General features: G+C 35.9%; 1 protein-coding gene across 1 annotated transcript in view; it reads left to right on the top strand.

Moving 5' to 3' along the window:
• Positions 1-23906, top strand: part of LOC134733682 (putative uncharacterized protein encoded by LINC00596) — a 298002-nt gene that overhangs the window by 190342 nt on the left and 83754 nt on the right. The window contains exon 2 of the mRNA XM_063624179.1: positions 18870-18943. Coding sequence (XP_063480249.1) covers positions 18870-18943 — 74 coding nt within the window. The remainder of the gene's footprint in view (positions 1-18869; positions 18944-23906) is intronic.

The raw sequence follows: 23906 nt of genomic DNA, 5'->3' as shown, positions 1-23906 counted from the left end.
CAGATATGTGGTCTGCGAATATTTTTCCGATTCTGTAGGTTGCCTTTAACTCTCATGATTGTTTTCCTTGCTGTATATAAAGAAGATTTTTAGTTAGATATAGTTGCATTTGATTATATTTAATTGTGTTGCCTTTACTTTTGGTGTCATATTCAGGAAATCATTGCCAAGAACAATTAAATGAAACTTTTCCCATATAGGGTTCTATACTAGTTTACATTTCCACCAGCAGTGTAAAAGTATCCTCTTTCCACCACATCCACAACAACATCTATTATTTCTGATTTTTTGATTATGGCCATTCTTGGAGCAGTAAGGTGGTGTCACATTGTGGTTTTGATTTGCATTTCCCTGATTATTGGTGATGTTGAGCATTTTTCCATGTGTTTGTTGGCTGTTTGTATATTTTCTTTGAGAATTGTCTATTCATGTCCTTAGCCCACTTTTTTATGGGATTGTTTGTGTTTTTTCTTGCTGATTTGTTTGAGTTTGTTGTAGATTCTGGATATTTGTCCTTTGTTGGATGTATAGATTGTGAAGATTTTCTCCCATTCTGTGAGTTGTCTGTTTACTCTCCTGTGTTTCTTTTGCTATTCTACAGTTTCAGGTATTAGGTTTGAGTATTTAATTCGTTTTGAGTTAATTTTTTAATATAGTGTAACATAATAATTCTATTTAATTTCTTTGCATTTGTACATCCAGTTTTTCAACACAATTTTTTGAAGAGACAATCCTTTTCCTAGTGTGTATTTTTGGCAAATCTGTTGAAGATCAATTGACCATTTATACATGGGTTTATTTTTGGACTTTCTTCTGCTCCATTGGTCTATATGCTTGCCTTTATGCCAGTACGATACTGTTTTGATTACTGTAGCTTTCTGACATGTTTGGAAATCAGGAAGTGTGAATGATTCAGCTTTTTTTTCTTTCTCAAGATCGTTTTGTCTATTCCAAGTTCTTTGTGTTCTATGTAAAGTTTAGAACTTTTTAATATTTCTATAAAACAGTGATATGAACATGGGATACCTTTGCATTTATCTGTGTCTTGTTTTTTATACAATGTTTTGTTGTTTTCAACTCTTTCATCTCCCTGTTTTTATTCCTAGGTGTTTTATATTATTGTGAATGGGATAGTTTTCTTAATTTTCTTCTCAGATAGTTGCAAGTGTATACAATCAAAACGTTTTTGTGAGTTGATTTTGCATATGACAATTTTACTGAATTATTAGTTCTAACAGGTTAATTTTAATGAAATCATTAGGGGTTCTATGCATAATATTATATCATGGGTAAGCGTATTATTTTATTTGTTCCTTTCTGATTTGTAGGTCTTTTATTTTCTTTTATTGACTATTGCTCTGGCCAGGACTTTCAGTACTATGTTGAATAGAAGTTGCTAGAGTAGACATTTTTGCTTTGTTTCTGGTCTTAGAAGAAAAGCTTTTGGTTTTTCCCTTTTGACGCTAGCTATGAATTTTTCATAGACTTTATTAGGTTGAAGTAGTTTCCTTCTATTTCTACTTTGTTGAGTGTTTTTATCATAATGGGCATTGAATCTTGTCAAACAACTTTTCTGCATCTATTGGAGTGACCATGTGATATTTATCCTTCATTCTCTTAATATGATGTATCACATTTATTCATTTATTGGAAGTTGATTTTTATTTAGTTTTTGTCTTAAGTTTTTTTTTTAATTTTAGTAGGTTTTGAGGGAACAGGTGGTGTTTGGTTACATAAATAAGTTCTTCACTGGTGATTGCTGAGATTTTGGTGCACCCATCACCTGAGCAATGTAGTCTTTTATCCTTCACCCCACTCCCACCCTTTCCCTCAAGTCCCCAAAGTCTATTGTATTATTCTTATGTCTTTGCATCCTCATAGCTTAGCTCCCACATATGAATGAGAACATACGGTGTTTGGTTTTCCATTCCCGAGTTACTTCACTTAGAATAATGGTCTCCAACTATCCAGATGTGAATACCACTATTTCATTCCTTTTTATGACTGAATAGTATTCCATGGTGTGTGTTTGTGTGTGTGTATCACATATTCTTTATCCACTCATTGATAGGTATTTGGGCTGGTTCCATATTTTTGCAACTGCAAATTGTGCTGCTGTAAACATGCGTGTGCAAGTATTAGGGTGGTGCCAAAGTAATTGTGGTTTTTGCCATTCAAAGTAGTGGCCAAAACCACAATTACTTTTGCACCAACCTAACATCTTTTTTGTATAATGACTTCTTTTCCTCTGGGTAGATACCCAGTAGTAGAATTGCTACTACTAATCAAATGTTAAGTCTACTTTTAGTTCTTTAAGGAATCTCCACACTGTTTTCCACAGTGGTTGAACCAGTTTACATTCCCACCAGAAGTGTAAAAGTATCCTCTTTCCACCACATCCACAACAACATCTATTATTTCTGATTTTTTTTTGATTATGGCCATTCTTGGAGCAGTAAGGTGGTGTCACATTGTGGTTTTGATTTGCATTTCCCTGATTATTAGTGATGTTGAGCATTTTTCCATGTGTTTGTTGGCTGTTTGTATATTTTCTTTGAGAATTGTCTATTCATGTCCTTAGCCCACTTTTTTATGGGATTGTTTGTGTTTTTTCTTGCTGATTTGTTTGAGTTTGTTGTAGATTCTGGATATTTGTCCTTTGTTGGATGTATAGATTGTGAAGATTTTCTCCCACTCTGTGGGTTGTCTGTTTACTCTCCTGTGTTTCTTTTGCTCTGCAGAAGCTTTTTAGTTTAATTAAGTCCCATCTATTTATCTTTGTTTTTGTTGCATTTGCTTTTAGATTCTTGGTCATGAAGACTTTACCTAAGCCAATGACTACAAAAGTTTTTTCCGATATTATCTTATAGAATTTTTATGGTTTTAGGTCTTAGACTTAAGTCTTTTATCAATCTTGAGTTGATTTTTGTATAAGGTGAGAGATGAAGATCCAGTTTTATTTTTCAACATGTGGCTTGCCAATTATCCCAGTACCATTTGTTGAATAGGGTGTCCTTTTCCCACTTTATGTTTTTGTTTGCTTTGTTGAAGGTCAGTTGGCAGTAAATATTTGGCTTTATTTAAGGGTTCTGTATCCTGTTCCATTGGTCTATGTGCCTATTTTTGTATCAGTACTATGCTATTTGGGTGATTGTGGCCTTACAGTATAGTTTGAAGTCAAGTAATGTGATGCTTCCAGATTTGCTCTTTTTGCTTAGTCTTGCTTTGGCTATGTGGGCTCTCTTTTGGTTCCATATGAATTGTAGGATAATTTTTTCTAATTCTGTGAAAAATGATGGTGGTATTTTGATGATAATCGCACTGAATTTGTAGATTGCTTTTGGAAGTATGTTCATTTTCACAATATTGATTCTACCCATCCATGAGCATGGGATGTGTTTCCATTTGTTTGTGTCTTGTATGATTTCCTTCAGCAGTGTTTTGCAGTTTTCCCTGTGGAGTTCTTTCACCTCCTTGGTTAGATATATTCCTAAGTATTTTACTTTTTTGGAGCTATTGTTAAAGGGTCTGAGTTCTTGATTTGATTGTCAGCTTTGTAATTGTTGGTGCAAGGCAGTGCTACTCATTTGTGTACATGAATTTTGTATCCTGAAACTTTGCTGAATTTATTCATCAGTTCTAGAAGCTTTTTTGATGAATCTTTAGAGTTTTCTAGATATATAGTCATATCATCAGCAAACAGTGAGGGTCTGACTTCCTCTTTACCAATTCAGGTGCAATTTACTCTTTCTCTTGTTTGATTGCTCTGGCTAGGACTTCTAGTACTATATTGAATAGAAGTGGTGAAAGTGGGCATCCTTGTCGTGATCCAGTTCTCATGGAGAGTGCTTTCATCTTTTTCCCATTCAGTATAACGTTGGATGTAGGTTTTTCATGGATGGCTTTTATAAAGATATGCCCCTTCTATGCTGATTTTGCAGAGAGTTTTAATCATAAAGGGATACTGAATTTTATCAAATGCTTTTTCTGTGGCTGTTGAGATGAACATGTAATTTTTGTTTTTAATTCTGTTTATGTGGCATATCACATTTATTGACTTGCATATATTAAACCATCCCTGCATCCCTGGTATGAAACCCACTTGATCATGGTGGATTATCTTTTTGATACACTGTTGGATTTAGTTAGCTAGTATTTTGTTGAGGATTTTTGCACCTATGTTCATCAGGAATCTTGGTCTGCAGTATTCTTTTGTTGTTGTTGTTGTTATGTGCTTTCCTGGTTTTGGTATTAGGGTGATACTGGCTTCATAGAATAATTTAGGGAGTGGTCCCTCTTCCTCTGTCTTTTGGAATAGTGTCAATAGGATAGGTACCAATTCTTTGAATGTCTGAAAGAATTCAGCTGTGAATCCATCTGGTCCTGGGTTTTTTTTTTGTTGATAATGTTTTAGTCACCATTTCAATCTCACTGCTTGTTATTGTACTATTCAGAGTTTCTTTTCTTTTCTTTCATTTCCTTTTTTTTTTTTTTTTTTTTCCGGAGTCTCACTGTGAAGCCCAGTTCAATAGTGTCATCTCTGCTCACTGCAACCTCTGCTCCCTGTGTTCAAGTGACCCTCCTGCCTCAGCCTCCTGAGTGGCTGGGACTGCAGGCATGCACCACCATGCACAGCTAATTTTTGTATTTTTAGTAGAGATGGGGTTTCACCATGTTGCACAGGCTGGTCTCAAACTCCTGAACTCTAGTGATCCTCCCACCTCTGCCTCTCAAACTGCTGGGATTACAGGTGGGGGCCATGGCACCAGCCTTGTTCAGAGGTTCTATTTCTTTCTGGTTTAATTTAGGAAGATTGTATATATCTAGGAATTTATTTATCTCCTCTAGGTTTTCTAGTTTGTGCATGTAAAGGTGTTCATACTGGCCTTGAATAACTTGAATAATCTTTTGTATTTCTGTGGTATTGGTTGTGATATCTCTCGTTTCATTTATAATAGAGCTTATTTGGATCTTCCCTCTTCTTAGTTAATCTCACTAATGGTGTATCAATTTTACTTACCTTTTCAAAGTCCTAGCTTTTTGTTTCATTTATATTTTGTATTGTATTGTTTGTTTGTTTGTTTCAATTTCATTGAGTTCTGCTCTAATCTTTGTTATTTCCTTTTTTCTATTGGTTTGAGTTTTGTTTCTTCTTTTTTCTCTACTTCCTTGAGGTGTGACATTAGTTTGTCTATTTGTTCCGTTTCAGGATTTTTGATATAGGCATTTAATCCTGTCAACTTTCCTATTAGCACCACCCTTGCTGTATCCCAGAGGTTTTGATAGTTTGTATCAGTATTATCTTTCAGTTCAAAGCATTTTTTAATGTCAATTTGATCTAATTGTTGGCCCAACAATTATTCAGGAGCAGGTTATTTTATTTTCATGTATTTGCATGGTTTGGAGGTTTCCTTATGGAGATGATTTCCAATTTTATTCCAATGTGGCCTGAGAGAGTACTTGATATAATTTTTATTTTCTTAAGTTTATTAAGACTTGTTCTGTGGTCTTTCATACAGTCTACCTTGGAGAATGTTCCATGTGCTAATGAATAGAATGTGTATTCTGTAGTTGTGTAGAATGTTCTGTAAATTTGTGTTAAGTCCGTTTGTTCTAGGGTACAGTTCATTGTTTCCCTGTTGACTTTCTGTCTTGATGACCTGTCTAGTGCTGTCAGTGGAGAATTGAAATCCCCCATTATTATTGTGTTGCTGTCTATCTCATTTCTTAGGTCTCGTAGTAATTGTTTTATAAATTTGGAAGCTCCAGTGTTAGGTGCATACATATTTAGGATTGTGATATTTTCCTGTTGAACAAGTCCTTTTATCATTTTATAATGTCCTTCTTTATCTTTTTTAACTGTTGCTGCTTTAAAGTTTGTTTTGTCTAATATAGGAAGAGCTATTCCTGCTTGCTTTTGATGTTCATTTGCATGGAATACCTTTTTCCACCCCTTTACCTTAAGTTTATGTGACTTCTTCTGACAACAGACACTTGGTTGAGTCTCTTGAAGACAACAGACACTTGGTTGGTGAATTCTTATCAATTTTGCCATTCTGTATTTTTTAAGTGGAGAATTTAGGCTATTTACATTCAATGTTAGTATTGAGATGTGAGGTACTATTCTGTTCATTGTGCTGTTTGTTGCCTGAATACCTTGCTTTTTTTCCATTGTGTATTTGTTTTGTAGGTCCTGTGAGATTTGTGCTTTAAGAAGCTTTTATTTTGGTGTATTTTGAGGATTTGTTTCTAGATTTAGAGGTCCTTTTAGCAGTTCTTTTAGTGCTGGCTTAGTGGTGGCAAATTCTCTCAGCATTTGTTTGTCTGAAAAAGGCTGTATTTTTCCTTCATTCATGAAGCTTAGTTTTGCTGAATACAAAATTCTTGACTGATAATTGTTTTGTTTTAATGAGGCTAAAGATAGAACCCCTATCCCTTCTAGCTTGTAGGGCTTCTGCCGAGAAATCTACTAAACCTAATCTGATAAATGTTTTTTTATAGGTTACATAATGCTTTTGTCTCATAGCTTTTAAGATTCTTTCCTTTGTCTTGACTTTAGATAACCTGATGACTATGTGCATAGGCAATGATAGTTTTGTGACGAATTTCCCAGGAGTTCTTTGAACTTCTTGTATTTGGATGTCCAGATCTCTAGCAAGGCCAGGGACGTTTTCCTGAATAATTCCCTCAAATGTTTTCCAAAGTGTTGGATTTATCTTCTTCCTTGGGAACACCAGTGATTCTTAGAGTTTGGTCATTTAACACAATTCCAGACTTCTTGGAGGCTTTGTTCATTTTTTTGTTGTTCTTTTTTCTTTGTCTTTGTTGGACCAGATTAATTCAAAAGCTCTGTTTTCAGGCTCTGAATTACTTTCTTCTACTCGTTTAATTCTATTGCTGAAATTTTCCAGTGTATTTTGTGTTTCTCTAAGTGTGTCTTTTATTTCCGGAAGTTGTGATTGTTGTTTATTTATGCTATCTATTTCTCTGAAGAATTTTCCATCCATACCCTGTAACATTTAGAAAATTTCTTTAAGTTCATATTCACCTTTCTCTGGTGCTTCCTTAAGTAGCTTAATAATTGACCTTCTGAATTCTTTTTCTGGGAATTCAGAGATTTCTTCCTGGTTCAATGCATTGCTGGTGAGCTAGTATGTTTTGGGGTATTAAAGAACGAAAGAATGTTGTTTTGTTATATTACCAGAATTTCTTTTCTGGTTCCTTCTCATTTGGGTAGACTATGTCAGAGGGAAGATCTGGGAAGATCTTGGGTTTCTCAGGTGGCAGGCAGGGCCATAGAGCTTCCAAGAGATTGTTTCCTTTGTCTTCAGCTACCAGGGCTGGTAGAGAAGGACCATCAGGTCTGGGCAGGCTTAAGTGTGTCTGAGCTCAGACTCTTCTTGGGTGGGGCTTGCCATGGCTCCTGTGGGGGATAGGGGTATGGTTCTCAGGTCAGTTGAGTTACGTTCCCAGGGGGACTATGGCTGCCTCTGCTGCAACATGCATTTCACTAGGGAAATGGGAGAAAGCCAGGCCTCACCCAGCTCCCATGCAGCTGTAAAGACTGGTCTCACTCTCATCATGCCGACCTCACCCCGCGCCTCCCCCCCTACCCCGCCCCGCGTCACTCACACTCAGGCAGCCAGTGAGCAGGGCTGAGACCTTGCTTTAGGCTACCTGCCTCCCCACTGGGAAAGCAATCAGGAATTTCCTGTTGCACATCTCCCACAGCTTCTGTGCTCATGTCTACAAAACTGGTTTGCCCCCTTTCCTGAGTTCTGTCCAGGAAACTTCACGTTCCGTTGAAATTGTTACAGAGTTCAACTGGAAGTTTCCTTCTCCCTGTGGTCTTTCTCCAGTTCCACTTGCAGCCTTCCCCAAAGGACCCGTTTTGAGACAAAGTCAGAAATAGCTTCCCTGGGGACTAGGAATGTCCGCACTGCTCCTCCCACTGCTTTCTCTACGCCTGTATTTCGCTTGGCTCTCTAAATTTATCTCAGCTCCAGGTAAGATCAAATCCTTCTTCCACGATCTGTACTTTCAGGTTCCCTAGTGACAATGTGTGTTCAGGGGTAGACAATCCCCCTTTCACACTTTCCACACTTTAAGCACTCACAGCTTTTCAGCTGTCTCCTGGAGGCTGCAGCAGCAATCCACTCCCTTCAAAGTGTCTGTGGATTCTCTCAGCTTTCCTGGTATGTTCCTGTGGTAGTTCTTGGAGCAAAAGATCATGATGTGAGTGTCCACAGGCTGCTCTGTTCATCCAAATAGGAGCTGCAAGTTAGTCTTGCCTCCTATCTGTCGTTTTCTCCAATTCTCACATTGATTTATTTTTGTATGTTGAACCACCTTTTCATCCCAAGAAAAATTCCCTGACAAAAGTGAAATATTGGATGCAAACTCTACTCCTTGTACTCTTTCCCTTGGTAGACTCCTCCCCTGTTGTTCTTTCTCTCAGTTGCACAAAGCTCTGCCAACCACAGTAAGCTTCTGTTGCTTTCTTTTGTTCTCAGTGGCACCCAGGCATCTGAACTATTCCACTTTGGTTAGTGCTTCAAGTGAGGTGAGACAAAAACTAGTCCCTAAGGCAGTGCTCTAATAGGCAGGAGGTTGGACACATGACCCTCCCAACCCCCACCCTGGGGAGTAGTTACTGCTAGGGCATTCTCTCTCAGCACTGAGGTGTTCCACCTTGGGGAATGGGCTGAGGTGGATAACGTGAAATTGCTCTTCCACCCGTTTTAGTTCTGTTGTTTTTGATTTGTTCTCGCCTACAGTACTGCAAATTCTTAACTAGGTTATGGAATTCTCATCAAGGTATTTTGGTTCATATGCTGTTGTTAAATCAGTATTTCTATGAGGGAAAAGGGCTGCAATTTTTTCCTCTGTCATCTTGCTGATGTTCCTCTCAAACTTGTGTTATTTTAAGCTATTATATTTGTGGCGCTTTGTTACAGCAGCAATAGGAAATTGATACATGAAACATTTAAAATACTGTATAAGAATGAGAGACAGGACTAGCTGGATTTCCTAGGCTAAGAATCCCTAAGCCTAGCTGGGAAGGCGACCACATCCACCTTTAAACACGGGCTTGCAACTTAGCTCACACCCGACCAATCAGAGAGCTCACTAAAATGCTAATTAGGCAAAAACAGGAGGTAAAGAAATAGCCAATCATCTATTGCCTGAGAGTACAGCGGGAGGGACAAGGATCAGAGTATAAACCCAGGCTTTTGAGCCTGCAATGGCCACCCCCTTTGGGTCCCCTCCCCTCGTATGGGAGCTCTGTTTTCACTCTGTTTCACTCTATTAAATCTTGCAACTGCACTCTTCTGGTCCGTGTTTGTTATGGCTCGAGCTGAGCTTTTGCTCGCCGTCCACCACTGCTGTTTGCTGCTGTCACAGACCGGCCACTGACTTCCATCCCTCCGGATCCAGCAAGGTGTCCGCTGTGCTCCTGATCCAGCAAGGCACCCATTGCCACTCCCGATCGGGCTAAAGGCTTGCCAATGTTCCTGCATGGCTAAGTGCATGGGTTCATCCTAATTGAGCTGAACACTAGTCACGGGGTTCCACGGTTCTCTTCTGTGACCCATGACTTCTAATAGAGCTATAACATTCACCACATGGCCCAAGATTCCATTCCTTGGTATCTGTGAGGCCAAGAACTCCAGGTCAGAGAACACGAGGCTTGCCACCCTCTTAGAAGTGGCCTGCCGCCATTTTGGAAGTGGACCACCATCATGTTAGGAGCTCTGGGAGCAAGAACCCCCAGTTACAAGAAGACATATCAAACATATTTATGATTAATAATGCAGTATGGAGTCAATTTTTAAAATAGAAAAATAGATCACCAGAACAAATAGAGAATCCAAAAACAGATTACACATAGTCACCTAATTTAAGAGAAAAAGACTATCCCATTGAAGTAGGGAAAATAATGATCTTCTCAATGAATTGTACATGATAAATTAGATATCCATATGGAATCTTTTTACCTCTACCTCATACCATACACAAAAATCAATTCCACATATATTTCAGATGCAAATATGCAAAGTAAAACAAATAAAATTGTAGAAGGAAACACTGAAAAACATCTTTGTGATAGGAAAAGCAAATATTTTTTAATCATGACATGAGATTGCTAATATGACTAAAAATTGGTAAATGAGACTACTTTAAAATTAGAAACCTCTGTTTATTAAAGCACATCCTTGAAAGAATGAAAAGGCAATTCACTGAATATGAGAAAACATTATCAATGCACATGTACAACAAAAGACAAATAATGTACTAAAAGTACTATGAATCAATAAGATGAAATCATCCAACAATTTTTTAAGTGCAAAATGTTTGAATTTATGCTTCACAAAAGAGGTTAGGCCAATAAATATCTGAAAAGTGACCTCACATAAAAAAATCATCTTTAGGGAATTGCAAATTAAAATCAGAATGTGATATTATGCTTCCATGAAAACAATTTAGAAAGATGAAAAATGTCACATGTAAGTGAGAATTTGGAAACTCACTCAGAGTTAGTAGGGTATAAAATATTACAACCACTCATACAACTATTTGGCAGTATCTATTAAGACTGAACCTATATATCTAGCCTATGATTCAACAATTCTACCCCATAGTATATGTCCCACAAAATTACATCCATATGTTCTCCAAAAGGCATATATTGGAATCTTCATGCCATCATCCTTTCCAGCAAATGCTTCCTTTCCTTAAACTTGAGGGTGGAATGTTCTAGATAAGAATTTCTCACTGTAAGAGTCAGAATTAAAATAATTGAAGAAGACCAGTAGCCAACCATGATGAATATAACATGAGAAAGACATAAATCTTTGTTGTCTTAAGTCATTGATATTTGGAGCTTGTTACTACAGCTGACAAATATTAGTAATAGTATTAGTAATATTACTATTTATTATTATTATTATATGTTAGGAGTAATTGAAACCATGAATAGTCTAAAAGCAAAATCAGTGTGTCCCACTCACAGCAAAGTAGTAAGTGGTGTTTTCACTAAGCAAAAAAGCTGATTTGTTTAGTAAAACAATTGGTAATCAGAAAACATCTATCAGATGAAACAATTAATGCTTGATATATATATAACCCTAGTTGAATTTAGGCCTTTGGTTATAATTTGTTCTTCAATTTGAAGTGAAAATCAAATCCAAATATAATCTTAAATATTGTGATAGTGCATATCTGGAAAACTCATTGACTCTTGCAATCTCTTATAGAATTTTAGTTATATTTTCAGGTGTTCCTAAAATAAGTTTTATTTATAGAATTCTCAATGAATAGAATTAATGTGGATTAATACTGGTTATAGTATCTTTTTATATAAGATGTCTTTAGTAGTTGCGGTGTAGCATAATTAAAATGTTTGTTTAAATGTATAGTGTAAATATTATTAATATTGTTTCTTTGCTGGATTATTTAAGGTTTTCAAATACTGTAGAGCTTTCTAGTTAAATTCCAGCATTTCTAGATACTACGAAGAGCTCTTAATGAAAGTGTGATTTACTAATCTCCTAGAATTAGAAATGATGAAAATCACGGAATAAGAATTTTTAAACAGCAGAAAATTACATATCTAAGCATATTGTCATAAAACTGGAAATCAATAAAAGTATGAACAAAATTCAACCAATTAACATTTAAAAAATGCTTTCAAATATTTATTTAACAAAAATATCACAAAGTTGCAAATGTAGAATAGTTGGACAACAATAATTGCAAGAAACTCATTTGTATTAAAAATTTTCTAATATGTATTTTCTAGGGAGGCCAAGTCATTATAAACTTGCCACATTATGCCTTCCAGTTTCTATGCAATTTCATCTGCATTTGTCTTTCCATTCTGTGGACTTCTGACTAGATTTTTCACATTTGGAACTGTTTAAGAAGCCAGAATGTTAATGGGATTAGCTTGTTAAATAGTACAATGTTATTTTTGTATGGGATTGTGCTGGATTGCCATTCATGACCTGTTTTTTGAGAATTTCTGTGAACTGAAAAAGCATTAAGGAATTTCATGTTGTTTGAGGAATTGGGTGATGCTGGTTTAATAAAACACATTCTATATAACTTTCCTATCAAAGAACACATCTCTGTATACATTGAATAGATCTCTATATAATTAAAATGAATGACATATTCTTAAATTATATTAAGTAAGCCTACAATTCCTTTCCCTTTTAATTAGCAGAGTCAATGCATTTCACAGTCAACATTAATGAGGGAACCACAAAATAGAAAGGATAGATAGGGAAACACCATGAAGAATTATGGTTTATGTTTTTTTTTTTTTAACTAAATGAGAATTATATTATCCTGTTCCCTGAAAATGCCTCTTCCCAACTCCTCTCAGATTCGGCTAATGAGAGGAATGTTTCCTTATCTGAAAATTGCTGTTGGTACACATTTGGTACTTCTCTTTTCTCAAACAAAAATCATGGAGACTATGAAAGTGAAGGCCATCATTATCATCACCAGTAACAGGGAGAGTATATCATCATGACAACATTAGCAACATGTGGGGTTTCTTTAAATCAATTTTTTCCATAAATAGAAATAAAGATATTGTGTTAATATAATTTGCATATTCATTAATAGATATCATTTTAATTGATTTATGAATTACATTTTTAACATTAATATCATCTATCTAACAAAGAAAATATGAATAATTAAACCTAAGTAAGAGCACGTTCAAGAGTTAGTGTATCTGGCTTCTTAAAAAGTTTAAGGGAGTACTGGAACAGCTACAGTAGACAAATTCATATAGAACAAATGATGATACTCAGGGAGATTAATAACCATTGTCTACTTCTTTAACTAAGGCCATGCAAAAGTGACATCTGAAGAGCATTTTCTGATCTCCGCAGAGAAGCATATGCTAAATGTTTGGGCAGTACCTATCTGCCCATCTGTTTCTGCAAAATGGCATCTTTAGGGGCCTTGGCTTGCTCCAGAAAGCCCACTGTTAAGCTGCTGAATGTTCAGCTGAGAATGTTTGTAGGGCTGTTGACCTAAAATCCATTTATCAAAGCAACTCCCTGAAGTATTGTTTTTTCATTTATTTAGTTGTTGTAATTTTTTTTAAATTACACAGCGTAAAAGACCAAAACTAACAAACACCTGGATATCTACCATTCAGAATTAACAAATGCTTACACATACGATGTTTTTGCCTCAGAATGAATAGTAATTTTTTTTTTTTTTTTTTTTTTTGAGATGGAGCTTTCCCTTGTAACTCAGGCTGGAGTGCAATGGCATAATCTTGGCTCACTGCAACCTCCACCTCCTGGGTTCAAGCGATTCTCCTGCCTCAGCCTCCTGAGTAGCTGGTATTACAGGCACCCGCCACCACCCCCAGCTAATTTTTTGCATTTTTAGTGGAGACAGGGTTTCACCATGTTGGCCAGGCTTGTCTTGAACTCCTGACCTCAGGTGATCCACACACCTCAGCCTCCCAAAGTGCTGGGATTATAGGTATAAGCCACTGCACCTGGCCTGAATAGTAAATTTTTTTAAAGACTCAGATAAAAGTAAAGACCTTTAAAAAAAATACCATCCCTTTTTTTATTTCCCATCCAAACATTTACCACAAATATAATTCTATTATAAATTCAATGTATATACTTCTTGCCAATGTTTTTATTTCACTGCATATCTATTATCCAGGAATAATATAACATTATTAACAACATTAAAGAGTATATTAACTTTTTCACAGATGCTATTATACTAGATTATCTAAGGCAGATCTATGAATAAGTCTCAAATCTAATGGAATGAATCTTTGTGACATACATGGGAGATCTACAAGGTTCTTGAAAATTTTATATCAGCAGGAATATGGCCAACTTGGACTGAAAGAAACAAAGAAATATCAAATAAATCAAGGGTATTAAATTCCGAAAATTCTTACAGCAAGGAACAGGTTGATAAAACTACTAAGCTGTAAAGACCTGCTACCTTTTATGAAAAACAGGTGATTCTGAAGGCAGATCCTTAAAACCAGAGGGCAGACATATAAGCTGCAGAGGATTATTCTTAAGGGAATTTGTGTGGCTCAAGCAATTTCTAAATTGTTTGATATGTTTCTGCAGTTTCACAAGCCCACACATGGAAAGAAATTGTGCCTAATGATAGATTATACTGCAACTCGCCCATACCTAACTTAGATGATGAGATTTCAGGATTTTAGGTGATGACATTTCATTGAGATTGTTGGAGTTTTCATCAATGCTATAATGGGTTGAGATGTGGGGAACCTTGGAATGGGGTAATTATATTTGGGATGGACATGAATCTTTGAGGGCCCGAGGTTGAACTTGGGTAGACAGAGTAATGGCCCCCAAAGATGTCCATGTCCCATTTATTGGAACCTAGGGATATGTTACTATATAGCACAAAGGGATTTTGCAGTGGTGATGAAAGCTATAGACTTTAAAATGGGGATATTATGCAGGCTCATTTTGGTGGTCACAGTCTAATCATATGAGTCCTTACATTTAGAGTATGTTACTGGCTGCAGTCTGAGAGATGCAGTGATAGAAAGCAAAAGAATGAAATCGATGTAGTAATGTGAGAAGGATTTGGCAGTGTTTTTCTGGTTCTGCAATGTGGACACTATGTGCGAAGACCAGATAGAGACCACTAAACACCCATGAGAGCCTCCAGGCCGATAGGCAGCAAGGAATTGACAACTCAGACCTACGACTACATGGAGCTGAAGTTTTTCAATGCCTAAGCGAGCAAGAAGGAGATTCTCCTCTAGAACCTAGAGAAAGGAAGACACCATAACACCATGTTAATCTTAGCCTGATGAGATCTATGTCAAATCCTGACCCAAAGAACTATAACACAATACATTTATCTCATTTACCACCTAAGTTTATGGTAAGTTTTATGGCAGCATAGAAAACAAATACATTATCACTAACTCAACCTTCTATTTTCAGATACAACTACAGGTTTTTATTCACAGATTAAGTTTGTTCATTTTAATTGCTATTTCTGTCCTGACAAATATTTATGTTGTTTCCATTTCTCTCTACAAGAAACAATGGCCAGGTGTGGTGCCTCGTGCCTGTAATCCCGGTACTTTGGGAGGCTGGGGCGGGCAGATCACTTGAGGTCAGGAGTTTGAGATCAGGCTAGCCAACATGACAAAACCCCACCTCTACTAAAAATAAAAAAAATTAGCAGGGAGTGGTGGTGCTGAGGCAGGGGAATTGCTTGAACCTGGGAGGTGGGGGTTGCAGTGAGGAGAGATCATGTCACTGCACTCCAGCCCAGGTGACAGAATGAGACTCCAACTCAAAAAAATAAAAAATACAAACAAAAATAAATATAATAAACAATGTAGGAATAAATATCTTTATGTCTGTTAGTATTCAAACCAAAGGTTTCTGTAATACATACAGAGAATTACTGGATTGAGTCATTAATTATGCACATTTTAAACATTATTAGATATTTCCAATGCATATTAGAATGGTTACATTAATTTTAGTTTATGATGATAAACGAGATATTTGATCCTCCTGATTATTTTGCTGCTGTTCTTGGACTTACCTAGTTTAAATTTTCTCCACGCTGTTCTATTGAACTTTAAAAGATTTGAATTGTATTTGTAATCTTTTAGTGGTTACTCTTAAATTTTAATATATATGCTTAATTTAACAAAATACCTTTTGTTTTAACTTCTTTTTGAGTAATATTAGGATATTAGTCACTTTAAATCTCCCCCATCTCATTTTTCCTGTAATTTAAATTTAGTTTCACTTTGTTTTTAAGCACCCCATTCATCATTATTACAATATTTTCAGTTACTTTTTATTTAAACATACCTGTATTTTAATAATTTCCTTGTTTACTATTACTTGTTGCATAAAACTACTTTCTTTTGAATTCAATTATCTATTTCTCAAATAAATTCTTTAGTAATTTTCTAAGGGATGGTCTGTGATCATTCATTTAAAACTGACATTTCCTTCACCTCAGTATGTTAATCTACCATATTCTGATTTTTATTTTCCAAATGAGATCTATGCTATAATTCTAATTATTGTTTTTCTATAAGGAATCTTTTTTATCTTTTGGTAGCTTTTCAAAGTTTTTGAGGTCTTGCAATTTCACCTTTATATTTTAAGAAGTAGAATATTTTTGACATTTTCAATTATGGTCAGGATTTGGTAGAATTTTTCAGTCTGGTAATTCATAGATTTCTTTTTTAAATTTTTAAAAAAATATTTACAAAATTTTTGTGAGTACGTACTAGGTGTATATATTTATGGGGTACATGAGATGTTTTGATAAGGCATGCAAAGCGAAATAAGCCCATCATGGAAAATAGAATATCCATCCCCTCAAGCAGTTATCCTTTGAGTTAAAAATAATCCAGTTACATTATTTATGTTATTTTAAAGTATACCGTTATTATTGACTATAGTCACCCTATTGTGCTATTAGATAGTAGGTAGTATTCATTCTATTTTTTTTTTTTTTTTTTTTGGTATCCATTAACCATCCCCACCTTCCTCCCATCCCTCCCCAACGACTCCCCTATCCAGCTTCTGGAAACCATTCTTCTACCCTCTATGTCCATGAGTGAGAACTCATGCATTTTTTTAACTCTTGAAAAGAAAATAGTCCTCTATTATCATCCCTTTAAACTCACTTCTTTGCCATTTTCTTCACCTTTTCCTTCGGAAATGCCTATTGACATGGAAGCCCTTCTCATTATATATACCACGTTCATTTTATCTTTTATATTTTGCATCTCTTTGTTTCTCTTCATTGCATTCCAGATGATCTTCTCAGGTCGATCTTTGACAAACCTGACAAAAACAAGAAATGGGGAAAGGATTCCCTATTTAATAAATGGTGCTGGGAAAACTGGCTAGCCATGTGTAGAAAGCTGCAACTGGATCCCTTCCTTACACCTTATACAAAAATTAATTCAAGATGGATTAAAGACTTATATGTTAGACCTAAAACCATTAAAATCCTACAAGAAAACCTAGGCAATACCATTCAGGACATAGGCGTGGGCAAGGACTTCATGTCTAAAACACCAAAAGCAATGGCAACAAAAGCCAAAATCGACAAATGGGATCTCATTAAACTAAAGAGCTTCTGCACAGCAAAAGAAACTATCATCAGAGTGAACAGGCAACCTACACAATGGGAGAAAATTTTTGCAACCTACTCATCTGACAAAGGGCTAATATCCAGAATCTACAATGAACTCAAACAAATTTACAAGAAAAAAACAAACAACCCCATCAAAAAGTGGGCAGAGGACATGAACAGACACTTCTCAAAAGAAGACATTTATGCAGCCAAAAAACACATGAAGAAATGCTCCTCATCACTGGCCATCAGAGAAATGCAAATCAAAACCACAGTGAGATACCATCTCACACCAGTTAGAATGGCCATCATTAAAAAATCAGGAAACAACAGGTGCTGGAGAGGATGTGGAGAAATAGGAACACTTTTACACTGTTGGTGGGACTGTAAACTAGTTCAACCATTGTGGAAGTCAGTGTGGCGATTCCTCAGGGATCTAGAACTAGAAATACCATTTGACCCAGCCATCCCATTACTGGGTATATACCCAAAGGACTATAAATCATGCTGCTATAAAGACACATGCACACGTATGTTTATTGCGGCACTATTCACAATAGCAAAGAGTTGGAACCAACCCAAATGTCCAACAACGATAGACTGGATTAAGAAAATGTGGCACATATACACCATGGAATACTATGCAGCCATAAAAAATGATGAGTTCGTGTCCTTTGTAGGGACATGGATGAAACTGGAAACCATCATTCTCAGTAAACTATCGCAAGGACAAAAAACCAAACACCGCATGTTCTCACTCATAGGTGGGAATTGAACAATGAGAACTCATGGACACAGGAAGGGGAACATCACGCTCCGGGGACTGTTGTGGGGTGGGGGGAGGGGGGAGGGACAGCATTAGGAGATACACCTAATGCTAAATGACGAGTTAATGGGTGCAGGAAATCAACATGGCACATGGATACATATGTAACAAACCTGCACATTGTGCACATGTACCCTAAAACCCTAAAGTATAATAAAAAAAAAAAAAAAAAAAGTTACTCAACATTCTTCTCAGCTGCTTTATCATATTAAATAAACCCTTCAACTGTGTTCTTTTTTGCTTTTTAAATATAATTCCATTATTCTAAATTTAATTGTGTTTTCCATTTCTAGAGTTTCTTTTTTTATTCTTTATTAAGTTGCCCTATATTTTCTATGTGCAGCTAATCTTATACTTTTCATTTCTTTCTTTTACTTCTAGGTGATTTTAAGCATACTTTTCTGAAAGTCTTTTTTTAAGTCTACTTCATTTTCCACTGTGGTTTATGAAATGTCATATAAGTTCATTTGCAGCGGCATTGTTTTCCATCAATACCCCTTGTAGTGAAATTGTCCGTATGAGGTATATTTGGTCAGTGCCCTGCCCGGGGTCCTATGTCTTTCATTGTTTCCCAACTACATTTTAATTTGACTTTGGGTTTCTGCATTGTCCTTCTGGAGTAACGTATATCCTACACATGAGTTAAAGAGGTCTTAATTTTTTTGTATTTTTTTTTTCTCACCAATCCAGGTAGATGAAAACTGTCCTCACTGCTGCCCAAGGCTTATGTCTAGAGTCTATAGTTGAACCAATTCCAGAGGCAAATGTTAAATCTTCAGACTAACCATTAAAGTTGATGTGCGATTCAGGCATCACTGGGATCCCTCAGAGTCATCCTTTGTTTATTCTTCTAATTTGCATTTCCTTTTATTTCTAGTGTGTCTGGAATCTATTCCTTCTGGTGGATTCGTGGTCTCGCTGACTTCAGGAGTGAAGCCGCATACCCTCGCAGTGAGTGTCATAGCTCTTAAAGGTGGCGTGTCTGGAGTTGTTTGTTCCTCCGGGTGGGTTCGTGGTCTTGCTGACTTCAGGAGTGAAGCCGCAGACCCTCGCAGTGAGTGTCACAGCTCTTAAAGGTGGTGCGTCTGGAGTTGTTTGTTCCTCCGGGTGGGTTCGTGGTCTTGCTGACTTCAGGAGTGAAGCCGCAGACCCTCGCAGTGAGTGTTACAGCTCTTAAAGGTGGTGCGTCTGGAGTTGTTTGTTCCTCCGAGTGGGTTCGTGGTCTCCCTGACTTCAGGAATGAAGCCTCAGACCCTCGCGGTGAGTGTTACAGCTCATAAAGTTAGCACAAACCCAAAGAGTGAGCAGCAGCAAGATTTATTGTGAAGAACAAAAGAATAAAGCTCCCACAGCATGGAAGGGGACCTGAGCGAGTTGCCGCTGCTGGCCGGGGTGGTCAGCTTTTATTCCCTTATTTGGCCCCAACCACGTCCTGCTGATTGGTCTGTAAAAGAGTGCTGATTGGTCCATTTTACAGAATGCTGATTGGTGCATTTACAATCCTTTAGCTAGACACAGAGTGCTGGTTGGTGTCTTTTTACAGAGTGCTGATTGGTGTGTTTACAGTCCTTTAGCGAGACACAGAGCACTGATAACAGAGTGCTGATTGGTTTGTTTACAATCCTTTAGCTAGACACAGTGTGCTGATTGGTGCATTTACAATCCTTTAGCTAGACACAGAGCGCTGATTGGTGCATTTAGAATCCTCTAGCTAGATAGAAAAGTTCTCCAAGTCCCCACTTGACCCCGGAAGTCCAGCTGGCTTCACCTCTCACTAGCACTTGATAGTTTCTTTGATTTAAGTTGAGGTATGCATTTAATTCATTATTCTTATGTATTGGGTCTGGAACTGAATCATTTTGAGTCAGATTGTGAGCTGGTTTTTCATATCATCATTTTCATGCTTTTGTCAGGCAAACAATGATGGAATAACGGAGACAATCTATTTTTTAAAAGATCATGCTATTTGTTCACCCACTTTGAATTGTTTATTTAGGAGGAAAGCTGATTGTGGCATGTCGTCACCCTGAGTTGCTAGTGCTCTTATAGACATCTGTGCCACAGGGCAGCAAACCAGAAATGTTGGTACCACTGCTGGCGTTCTTAAAGGTGATGAAGTGTTTTGGTCTGGAATGCGTTCAACTCTTCCCACATAGAACATCTCATGTGAATGATTGTGAGGAGGAAATGAGGACTAGTTTTAGAAACAAATATGAAATGACTATAAGATTAATGGAAGGAAAGGAGAGTGGAAGAAATAATAATTTTGAAAAGCAATTTAATTCATGTGTACTAGGCTATTCTAGGGTGAAAATGAACACAAAACAGTGTTTCTCTGATTTTGCCTGTTGTGAATATTGCGTGACTTCTAACCATTTCTCCATAAATAGTTGGTAGATTTCTTAAAGGGTATTAACACGCACCATTGAGCTGTTTTCCTTGATGGCCGCATGATTTCAGCATTTTTTTTTTTTTTTTTTTTTTTGTGGAGGTGACATGGTGTTTTGATATCTCTGTGTTGTGCTGGTGCGGTAACCACCAGTGTCATCAAGGCCCACTGAAGGCACAAGAATAAGCCAACACAGGCCAGGCACGATGGCTCATGCCTATAATCCCAGCACTTTGGGAGGCCAAGGTGGGCGTATGATGAGGTCAGGAGATCAAGACTATCCTGGCTAACATGGTGAAACCTGGCCTCTACTAAAAATACAAAAAAATTAGCCAGGCGTGGTGGCGGGTGCCTGTAGTCCCAGCTACTCAGGAGGCTGAGGCAGGAGAATAGTGTGAACCAGGGAGGCAGAGCTTGCAGTGAGCCGAGATCGCACCTCTGCACTCTAGCCTGGGCAACAGAGCAAGACTCCGTCAAAAAAAAAAAAAAAGAATAAGCCAACACAGAATATCCTCTTTTTCTTCTCCAGTATTCCAGATGTAGGCAAATCCAACTTCTAGCTAAACCTGTTAAACATATTTTGCACTCTAACACAATTTAATGTATCCTCAAATAAGAAACATACATTTCAATAGCTTACAGCAGCAGCAGGAATAATTTAAGTAACATTGTGTTCAGAACTTAATATGTGTCAGGCATAGAAGTGCATTATTTATATTATTGCATCCAAACATATCTTTAATGTAGGAACTATTACTTATCTGTTTTTCCGTTATGAGCAAAGTTAAATAAGAAAATCTTGAAAAACTTTCCCAAGGTCTCTTAGCCAGTAACCCAGCGTAGATCAAAAATAAATTTTACCTGAAAGCAGAGCTCAAGCTCTTAAACAATATACTATAGTATACATATAGATAACTAGTTTATTAGTAACTTAATTGTGCCTGCCACTGTGCTAATCCTTTATATATTGTATCTTATTTTTCCTGGAGAGTAAACAAAAACATAGCTATTATTATTATAATCCTAATTTAGATACTGAACTCAGCCTCAGAAACAGTAACTGACTCATGATCACGTACCTGAAGTAACAGAGGTTGATTCAAATCAAAATCTGTTGGGAGTTTTCAGTCATAACCACTGTTCTGCTACATATTCTTCAGAATAATAGTGCTTTGAATTCTCAATAACTTGCTCAATTGTAAGTAAATTTTGTACATTATCATTTATAGTTTATTTCAGACTCTTAAAAGACTGAAGCTGAGAGATAAGCATTGGTGCTGTATTTAGAGTTGGTCTTCCTTACTTCTTCTTACTCTTAATCCTTGAACTGGCATTTTTATCCTTTGTAAGTTTTGCAAAGAATAAGTTATTTACCTCAGAAATTAATGTATATGAATTTCCATTGCGCTGAACATTAAGATTGAGGCATGACCACAGTTTAGGATCAGTTTTGGAAAAGATAATATGAAGTCCTGCCCTTTAGCGTAATACTTAAACAATAAAAAATAGAAGTTGAGAATGTGCATTGAGATATCTCTTAATATCATAGCAAAAATATCAGTTATTTCACATATATTTTTTCCTTTAGAAGTAACACAACTTTTAAAAGTTAATGTCCATCCTATTTGCCACTTTGTGGAATAACTAAAACCATAATATCATCTCCGTGTCTTTATTTCAGTAGGCTTGAACTGTTTCTAAGAAGAAATTTGGAGAATCTAACTTATTTTTTATGATTTGACACAGGTATAGCAAAATAGTAAGCAATAAACTAATCATTTGAAGAAATGTTGATGGTTCAAAATGAATATTATTATTGATGCTGTTTGCCTTTATCAATACACATGTTGTCTAAAATATGCAAAAGAAGTTCACTAAATCAAAAGTATTCTCAGTAAAATTAAGTCAAAAGTATTTCTCAAATGTAATTAAAACTAAGTAACAGTTCAATATTTTTTTCTTCACTACTTTACAATATAGCAATGAAAAATCCCTGGAGGAAGTTATAAATGTTTCCAACAAACAAACTGAAGAGAAACATTAGTCAGTTTCAAGCCTCATTTACTCAATGATGGGTGGTAACAGTGTCATAAATCACTGACTACCTTTTAAGTCATATGATCTTTTGTGCCATGGGCCTTTCAATAATTTTTTTTTGTTTAACCAACATAGAAATATGTAAAAAAAATAAGTATTTTTAAGATCATAGGAACATGGAATATGAACAACACATTTGAGTAATGAAGAGTTTTAATTAACAATCCAAGGCAGTTGGTGGCCCACAATTTATAAATGTCATGTATTAATAATATTTGATAAAATTATCTTTATAAAGAAAAATCTATATCAGAGAAATGCATATTTAGTAATCATTAAAATCAGGCTGCAATATTTTAAGAGAGAATTTCAGCACTTCCAAAATGAAATACACCTTCATTTTGACTAAACAATGTACCATTATTGCTTAGCTAATTAACGACATATGTTTTACATCGTATCTTAAGGATCTGTTCTAATATTTAGGATGGAAACAAGACATTTTAATGGAGATGCAAAATTATGAACAACAGCTTATACTTGAAACCTAAACCATATAATGAGAGAACATATTTTGAATTGCGTATCCCTATTTAAATGCCAGATTGGAAATTGTAAATTATATGCAATTTATTTAAAGCTAATATTCATTCCTCATTTCAAAATGTCACTTCTTTTGGAAAACAACAAAAAAAAAAGTTTTCCATTTTTATTACTGGAAAACAATGTTTTAAAACCAAAGGAATTGCTTAAAGAAAATAGTATGTCTGGAAGAATCATAACTCTAAACATATTACATATTAAATCTACTAGAAATATAAAATAATTGCATAGAAGTACTATTTAATGCACATTAAACATTTGAATCGTGCTAATGATACCTTTTAAAACTTCAAAACAACTTTGTAAAAATTTTATAGCATTTTGTGCCTCAGTATTGAGTAAAAGTTAAAAGAATATTTGCATTCCAAAATGGAGCTATATAAAATAGATTGATGTATTCACATATTTTAGTAAAAAATTAATCACATTATGACCATATCTATATCTATGAATATCTATTAGATATATGGATGTATGAACTTTTAATAACTATGTATTCTTCCTGTATTTCCCTCTGTCTCTTTCATATGTAATCTTTGGCTATTTTTTTCTCTCTCTTTCAGCAGTGAGACTCTCGTTTTCTTATTGCTTTTGTTGCCCAGTGTATATTCTACAAGTGTAGGGTCTCTAAGAGCAGAAATAAATAAAATTTTGTTTCTTTGAAGATGTTACAGAAGTAATAATACCTTTTATAGGAAAAGAAGGTTTTAGACTTTCTGAATGTCTTTGGCAAAGCCTATTGCAATAGATTTTATACTTCAGTAGTGTTTAATTTAGGGAACAAATGATGGCTTTTTTATGAAATGTTCACTTATCCTCTTTTGTTGTCTTCTGAGGAGCAAATGAGAAAAAGAAATGCTCTAAAAACTTAACCTCTCTGGTTTT

Source organism: Symphalangus syndactylus, chromosome 12 (assembly GCF_028878055.3).
Source record: "Symphalangus syndactylus isolate Jambi chromosome 12, NHGRI_mSymSyn1-v2.1_pri, whole genome shotgun sequence".
Taxonomy (NCBI): domain Eukaryota; kingdom Metazoa; phylum Chordata; class Mammalia; order Primates; family Hylobatidae; genus Symphalangus; species Symphalangus syndactylus.
Note: the sequence above shows the minus strand (reverse complement) of the source record. Positions and strands in the feature narration are given on the sequence as shown.